Here is an 8,939-nt window from a genome sequence, read left to right as displayed (position 1 = left end):
AAATACGAGGCACAGTATAATACACTAGAATCTCTATAATATAAAGATATTAGCCCTACCCCCGAATAATAATACAATTAGGTGGTCATTTATTATATAGAAATACGTCTATGTTAGGCCTATTTCTGACACAGATTGTGGCGCAAAGGTCCTTAGCACCGCAAACTGCATATTTTTCCCGCTCATGCCAGGTCTAAAAAAGGATGGCGTGGGCAGGGAAAGGGATACAGTTATGGCCATCCAGATATTGGATACCACCGCCATACATTGACCAGATAACACCTCTGTACAGTGACCGGATAACACCGTCATACTGTGACCGGATAATAGTGTATAAGAGGGCACAGTAGGGGGAATGACTAGGGGCACTGCACAGGGTGTGGTAAGAGGGCACAATGCAGGGTGTATCACACCTATCGATAGCACACCTATACTAGTGCTTAAAAGGACTTTTGTGGCCCTATTAGCTAGCGTTTGGTGTCCCTAACAGCCTGTCCCTGCTCCACACAGCAACCTCTCCCTACACTGGCAAAAGATTGAATGTAAAATGACATGCACGCTGCTGCACACAGCACAGTCTGATGCCTCTCCTGGGCCTTTTCCTGCAAATGTGCTTCTTTAAGAATCATTTATCTAACAATATAACAGGACATGTAGATACCAGAAATATGGTCTAAAGACCTTGTCAAGAGGTCGGCTTATTTTTTGCAAAGCAGGTTAAGCAAGGGGGGGTGACAAACTAGGTCCAAGACAACTGTTTCCTTGGAAGCCCCAAGGACATGAATACCAAACTCAAACCACCTAGAAGTAGCAGTAGTGGCATAATATGGTATTATAATATTATCTGGAACCATATAGCAGCATTATATGTGCTTTTTAAGGCGGTATTACTTGGATAATTCTACTGCATATCACTTGGACATTATCTGGTGTTATTACATGAGTTGTATGTAGGACTGCAGTAAATCTGTATGACTAATGGGAATGGTAACAGTAGAGTAGAACGTGGTACGACTTGACCAGAAACTGATCCTTCTGTATTTCAAGAGACACTTGTGTCCTTCTCCTCCAGGAGGTCTCCAGTGTCCTCCTCTTACAAAGACCTGAGAAGCCGATGCCCTTTTCACAAATTCTGCTGCACAAATTATCACTTGTCTTTGCCAAATTCCTTCTCAGGTTCCCTCAGCTCCTCCTGCGCTCCAGCTTAGTGAGAAGGAACGAGGCGCGAGGTGTTTAGTTTCCTCTTCACAGACTCTTTGGCCGGGAACTAGAAATCAGATCTTAGAAATTTCCAAAGGGTTTTTGTCAAAACAAAGAGATTTTCTTGCACCTTGAAGATCTGTGGTGTAAGTGCTGGCAGCAGAACCTCTGCCTATACAGTCGTAGCCAGGCTTGATTTTATCTTCATGCCCCAATTGCAGAAAACCTGATGCCTCTGAAATCCAAAACCAATCTGCAAAGTCCTTGAATCAGCCTTGTGAAAATATTGTGATGGTCACCTGTACCAGGGTGTCAGCCCGCTGATCCTGAATGCCAATGTTTGTTGTGTTACATTCCATTCACATCCCTTTCTTCAAATGTAATGTGTGTACGTATATGTGTCAGTCTTCACTGCAGTTCTGGAATTCCATTCTTCATCCAGGACGTACAGGTGAACAAAGAAAAGATAGGAGTAACGCAGTGAATGGAACTGAGGGAGGTATTCTCCAATGCAAGAATAGCTAAAGACAGTGCTGACAGGATGAGGCACACAGTGGCTTGTGCCTCATTATGGATGATAGTTCGTTTTTAAAATACCGCCCATCCCCTCGCTGTTGGGACTGAGATGCTGCATTCATCACTGATCGCAGCATCTGATGCTACAATTGTAGGGTTTCAGAGGTTAGTCAGTAAAAAAAAAAAAAAATTACAAATTACATAGTCTCCTTATCCATTTGCTTGCGGAGAGGCTATCGCGGCCATCTTGATTAAATACACCTCGCAAAATCTCACACGGTGATGACATCATCACTTCTGGCCAGGCGTGGTGACGTCACACATCAAGATGACCACGACGGCCTCTCCGCGAGCAAATGGTTGAGGTGAGCATGTGCTTTCAGGTGAGATTTGTTACCATAAAACGCGAGGAAATCCGTCTTCGCGGTGAATCATATTTTTCCTGAAATTCGGATCGAAGTCAATTCTTTTGGCTTTGATTCGCTCAACGCCAATCATCGGGCTACACAGTATGGGACTATTATTTGAGCAGCATACTGTGGTTTGTTCGCATGATGGGGCATATGTAGAAAAGGCTGGGCCCCATAGCAATTTATTTAAACAAGGCCCCCCAGCAACTTCGCCGTAACCCTCTCCTGCGGGTGGTCGAGACCGCCCATGTTTGCCAGACAACCTCCCACCCATTAGTCATGTAAAAAAATAAAAATATAGGCTTTACCAGCGCTGGGCAGGCGGAGGAGTCGCGAGTTCACCGTACAGTATGACGTCCGGTCCCTGTACGCTCCCACACAATAGGAGGAGTATTTTTAGCACTATATGACGGTGTTATACATCTATTGTATGGTACTGTTTAGCAGGTGCTATATGGCCGTGGCGACTTCATGGTGGTGTTTTTACACCTTTTATACTTATTATATGATACTCTTTTGTAGTTGCTTTATAGAATTATGACGTGGGCACTGTATGGCAGTATTTTTTAGCACTATATAGCACTATCCATTCCCTTTTTCCGCTAACCAAACATACGGAGCAAGAAAAGGAGGAGAACCATATATATGGGTTCAATAACGTGTCTACATAGGGTCCGAGCAATTCAAATCCCTACAGAACTTACACATGGCATAATGTGTAGCACTGTGTGTCCATATAAACATACGGTACCTTTACTAGCAAAGACAATGCACGACACAAAACACCTCCGTTAAAGGCAATTTTTTTATTTTTTTACATTTTTGGTCCCTACAAAAAAAAGCAGCAAACATTAGAACCAGTAGTAATAATGTGACAGCAGTTAGACTGGGTTTCAGCGCCGGACGAGGAGAGTTACGTAGATGATTGTCCACGAACCTCTAGAGATCTGGACCAGAACAGTAAAGGCTGATTTCTAGTGGGTTATGGAAAGTGGTGGCTTTAGGTGGAAGCATGCGGCTACAAAGCCCATTGTGTCCAATCAGGCGGCCTCACTGCGGGACGAGAAGCAAAGACACGATCAGATATCATGAAGGTAAGAACGTTTCATTATATCATAGCAGGCAGCAGTCCACACAGGTAAGTGGTCGCAGTATCACCAAATATCCACATATTCTGTCTTCTAAAGGACAACTCCAATTCCAAAATATTCCCATCAGAAATCTAATCTATCACCAAAGAGCAAAAGAAACCTGTGCAATAAATTGGGATTTATCGAGAAAATGCTGAAACCAATTCCCACGGTGACTGGGTAAAAGGACAAGTCTCCCACGTTATGGTGAAGACTCGGATATACCATAACTCAAGCAGTTTATAGTCATCATGGAATAAATCTTACATGACGTCTTTCTTGAATCTCTTCAAAGCCTCCTCAGCTATGAGCTCTGCTAGTTTTGGATCCTCAATACTGATATTGCCCGGTACAGTGAAGGTGAAAGGCTCAGAGTCAAAAAGGTTCACTGTTACAGTCGTCTCAGATGGTTCCCCACCACTGCTGGAATATGCCTGAAAAAGGGGAAACTATATTACACCATGTTGATTGATATACCCGATATAGAAAAATATAGCTGATATAATACTGCCTTCTATGTACAAGAATATAAGTACTATAATACTGCCTTCTATGTGCAAGAATATAAGTACTATAATACTGCCTCCTATGTACAAGAAAATATCTACTATAATACTGCTCCTATGTACAAGAATATAACTACTATAATACTGCCTTCTATGTACAAGAATATAACTACTATAATACTGCTCCTATGTACAAGAATATAACTACTATAATACTGCTCCTATGTACAAGAATATAACTACAATAATACTGGCTTCTATGTACAAGAATATAAATACTATAATACTGCCCCTATGTACAAGAATATAACTACTATAATAATGCCCCTATGTACAAGAATATAACTACTATAATACCGACTCCTATGTACAAGAATATAACTACTATAATACTGCTCCTATGTACAGGAATATAACTACTATAATACTGCTCCTATGTACAGGAATATAACTGCTATAATACTGCTCCTATGTACAGGAATATAACTGCTATAATACTGCTCCTATGTACAAGAATATAACTACTATAATACTGCTCCTATGTACAGGAATATAACTACTATAATACTGCTCCTATGTACAGGAATATAACTACTATAATACTGCTCCTATGTACAGGAATATAACTGCTATAATACTGCTCCTATGTACAAGAATATAACTGCTATAATACTGCTCCTATGTACAAGAATATAATTACTATAATACTGCCTCCTATGTACAAGAATATAACTACTATAATACTGCCTCCTATGTACAAGAATATAACTACTATAATACTGCTCCTATGTACAAGAATATAACTACTATAATACTGCTCCTATGTACAAGAATATAACTACTATAATACTGCTCCTATGTACAGGAATATAACTACTATAATACTGCTCCTATGTACAGGAATATAACTGCTATAATACTGCTCCTATGTACAAGAATATAACTGCTATAATACTGCTCCTATGTACAAGAATATAATTACTATAATACTGCCTCCTATGTACAAGAATATAACTACTATAATACTGCTCCTATGTACAAGAATATAACTACTATAATACTGCTCCTATGTACAAGAATATAACTACTATAATACTGCTCCTATGTACAAGAATATAACTACTATAATACTGCTCCTATGTACAAGAATATAACTACTATAATACTGCCCTCTATGTACAAGAATATAACTACTATAATACTGCTCCTATGTACATACAAGAATATAACTACTATAATTCTGCCTCCTATGTACAAGAATATAACTACTATAATACTGCTCCTATGTACAAGAATATAACTACTACAATACTGCCCCTATGTACAAGAATATAACTACTATAATACTGCTCCTATGTACAAGAATATAACTACTATAATACTGCTCCTATGTACAAGAATATAACTACTATAATACTGCTCCTATCTACAAGAATATAACTAATATAATACTGCTCCTATGTACAAGAATATAACTACTATAATACTGCTCCTATGTACAAGACTATAACTACTATAATACTGCTCCTATGTACAAGAATATAACTACTACAATACTGCTCCTATGTACATACAAGAATATAACTACTATAATACTGCTCCTATGTACAAGAATATAACTACTATAATACTGCCCTCTATGTACAAGAATATAATTACTATAATACTGCTCCTATGTACATACAAGAATATAACTACTATAATACTGCCTCCTATGTACAAGAATATAACTACTATAATACTGCTCCTATGTACAAGAATATAACTACTACAATACTGCTCCTATGTACAAGAATATAACTACTATAATACTGCTCCTATGTACAAGAATATAACTACTATAATACTGCTCCTATGTACAAGAATATAACTACTATAATACTGCTCCTATGTACAAGAATATAACTACTATAATACTGCTCCTATGTACAAGAATATAACTACTATAATACTGCTCCTATGTACAAGAATATAACTACTATAATACTGCTCCTATGTACAAGAATATAACTACTATAATACTGCTCCTATGTACAGGAATATAACTACTATAATACTGCTCCTATGTACAAGAATATAACTACTATAATACTGCTCCTATGTACAAGAATATAACTACTATAATACTGCTCCTATGTACAAGAATATAACTACTATAATACTGCTGCTATGTACAAGAATATAACTACTATGAGGCGGAGCCTGGCTGCAGATCTGGCCAGACGCATGTAGGAGAGCTCTCCTTCATACCACCTTGCTAACTGGTAAATTTAGCGGTCCAAACCACCCCAGAATGCGGAAAGCTGGCAGATATATGCCCGGAGAGAAACCAGAAGCCTGCAAACCGGAGCGCAGAACCTCCAACATGGAGAAATACCTCAATAAAAAACCGTCAGCTCCTGCACCGGCCGGTCCTAAGATGGCGCCGCCGGAAGCAGATGAATGGAGCAGGGAATCGGAGGGAGAGGAGGATACAAGCCTCGAGACAAGCCCTGAACCTCTAAGCACCGCTCCGGTGTCCAGAAGATTTATACAACAGGCATTGACAGCGGCCCTTACCCCAATCGTACAGGACCTGCAAGAAATAAAGGCAGATCTAAAACACATCGGCGGGAGGGTGGAAACGCTGGAAAACAACCAGTCGGCCATCACGAATTTCGTCAGAGCAGCAAGCGATAACACCATGGCTCTGGCAGCCTCGCTTGATACCGCATATTCGCTCATTGAGGACCAGGAGAATAGGAATAGGAGGAAGAACCTCCGGATCCGTGGCCTGCCTGAAAGCATACCGCATGACAGCCTACCAGAAGCTGCCGGCGCCATTTTCTCTTCACTCCTGGGAAGTTCCAGTGCGGCCGATATTCAAATAGAACGCATCCACAGGGCGCTCAGGCCGAAACCGAAAGAGAAGGAGAACCCCAGAGATGTGGTGTGCGGTCTCCTGAGGTATGTGGATACCGCTGCCTTAATGCAAGCTGCCAGAAATCAGAAAGAAATCCTGCATGAAGGTGCTAAGATCTCCATCTATCAGGATCTGGCATCCTCCACACTGAATAAACGGAGGGCGCTGCGGCCCCTCACTGACCACCTGCGCCACCACAAAGTGCCATATAAATGGCTATTCCCCTTTGGCCTCACCTTCACCATAGATGGGAAGCGCTGCACCATTCGCCTGCCACAAGATCTCCAGGCAGCCTGGGAGCTGCTGCAAACAGATCCACTAGATGTGCCATCATGGCTGCCGTCTGCAGAGATTGGGACACAGCTGCCAGAACTTCCAGAGGCTTCAGGATGGCTTCCAGCCCCACAGAGGAAGAGGAACCAGCACAGGTCTAGAGACACTTGAAGTCCTAGAGACTATGTTGAAGTCCTTGCTGACTCTTTACTGCGTCTCTACGCAATCTCCAGAGAGGGGAAGGTTTCCACTTGTTTTTTGCTCGCCATAATTCCGCAAGTATACCTGTATGCCACTTGAATTGTATTGCTCCTGTTCTTGTTAGTGCCGGCAGGGTAGATATTCTGCCTTGTCAATGTTACTTTTATGCAGAACTGTTTGGACCAAATGTACACGGTGCTATTTCGCACCAGTTCAGCGGGTGACGCAATTTGGATACCATCATGAGTAAATGGTTCCACTTTGTACCCCCCCCACCTACCAGGGTTATCTTGGCACAAACCTGGTACATGTGCCTAATTGCATGGCTGCTCACGCCCGCTTCACTGCAGCTAAGTGACCTGCTGCAGTGTTGCTGGCATGGGGGCCATTACATAGTACTATTTGTCATGTTGACAGAGTATTTAGTTGTGAAGTTTTCTGTTCACCCCCTAGATACGGTCAAATGTGCATGTCTGGAATTTTCGGTTCCAAAGTTGCCCTATTCTTGCAATGATGTCGTCCATTAAATGTACAACGTACAATGTTAGGGGCTTTAACACCCCACAAAAGCGCTCTCAGGTCATCCGTCTGCTAAAAAAGAATAACACAGATATCTGCTTCTTTCAGGAGCTGCATTTTAAAGAGTCTCATATACCCAAAATTCAAAACCCATACTTCCAGCACTGGTATTTTAGTGCTTTTGAAAAGGCAAAGAGAGGGGTGGGTATTGCTATTTCTAAGAGAGTACCATTTACATTGATATCTAAGCTGACGGACCCTGAGGGCCGCTTCATATTCGTGAAGGGCCTCATTGGTACACAAAAGGTTACGCTTGCCAGTTTATACAGCCCTAACCGTGGTCAGAAACGCTGGATCAAGATCACTCTGAGTAAACTGGAGCTATTCGCTGAGGGGATTAGGTTGATTGGGGGAGACCTCAATGTTACGTTGAATCCCATCATTGATGCCTCTGATGGTTCCTCCCAGTTAACCCAGTCAGCTTTAGGATGTATAAACAGATACATTTCAGATATGAACCTGCTAGATGTCTGGCGACTGGCCCACCCAGATACTAGGGATTTTACTTTTTTCTCTGCACCGCATAAATCGCATAAGCGGTTAGATTACATATTATTGTCCAGCAACGCTGTAGATATGGTGGACTCGGCAGACATAGGTGTTGTGACCGTCTCTGACCACGCCCCAGTCTCCGCTGCCCTTCGATTCTCCAGCTTACCAGCCTCAATCAGACAGTGGCGTCTAAACGAGACGTTATTGGATAGACAAGCAGATACCTTGATCCTAGGACAAAAATTAAGGGACTTCTTTGTAGTAAATGCAACACCCGGCATGCCCCAGACGACACTTTGGGAGACACATAAGGTGGTTATCCGGGGAGAATTAATAGCCTTAGGCAGCAGAGTCAAGAAAGAGAAGCAAAAGATCATTCATGATCTCTTGGTTCAGATAGCAGACAAAGAAGCGGTCCATAAACGGTCTAAAGCAATAAAAGTTCAGACAGAACTGAACAAGCTGCGATCGCAGCTAAAAGACCATTTAAACATCCAAAACGCTAAAGCCTACCAATACGCCCAATATAAACATTATTCCCATGGGGACAAGGGATCTAAGTTAACATCTTCCCTCACGAAACAAAAGAGAGATTCCATGTTTATTCCCAACATCAAATCCAGAAATGGTAGTATGCTGCATAAAACAGCTGATATTGCAGAGGAATTCCAGGAATTCTACAAACAACTTTATGGCCTATCGGACCCAGACCACCCAGACCCTTCATTAC

The 8,939-nt window shown here is 41.7% G+C and overlaps 1 protein-coding gene across 1 annotated transcript in view; it reads right to left on the bottom strand.

The window, feature by feature from the left end:
* Window positions 1-2,913: 2,913 nt before the first annotated feature.
* CLU (clusterin) overlaps window positions 2,914-8,939 on the bottom strand; it is a 32,343-nt gene continuing 26,317 nt past the window's right edge. The window contains exons 8-9 of the mRNA XM_044289295.1: window positions 3,524-3,690; window positions 2,914-3,179 (exon numbers count right to left, since the gene is read on the bottom strand). Coding sequence (XP_044145230.1) covers window positions 3,167-3,179; window positions 3,524-3,690 — 180 coding nt within the window. The 3' untranslated portion in view covers window positions 2,914-3,166. The remainder of the gene's footprint in view (window positions 3,180-3,523; window positions 3,691-8,939) is intronic.

Source organism: Bufo gargarizans, chromosome 4 (genome assembly GCF_014858855.1).
Source record: "Bufo gargarizans isolate SCDJY-AF-19 chromosome 4, ASM1485885v1, whole genome shotgun sequence".
Classification (NCBI taxonomy): domain Eukaryota; kingdom Metazoa; phylum Chordata; class Amphibia; order Anura; family Bufonidae; genus Bufo; species Bufo gargarizans.
Note: the sequence above shows the minus strand (reverse complement) of the source record. Positions and strands in the feature narration are given on the sequence as shown.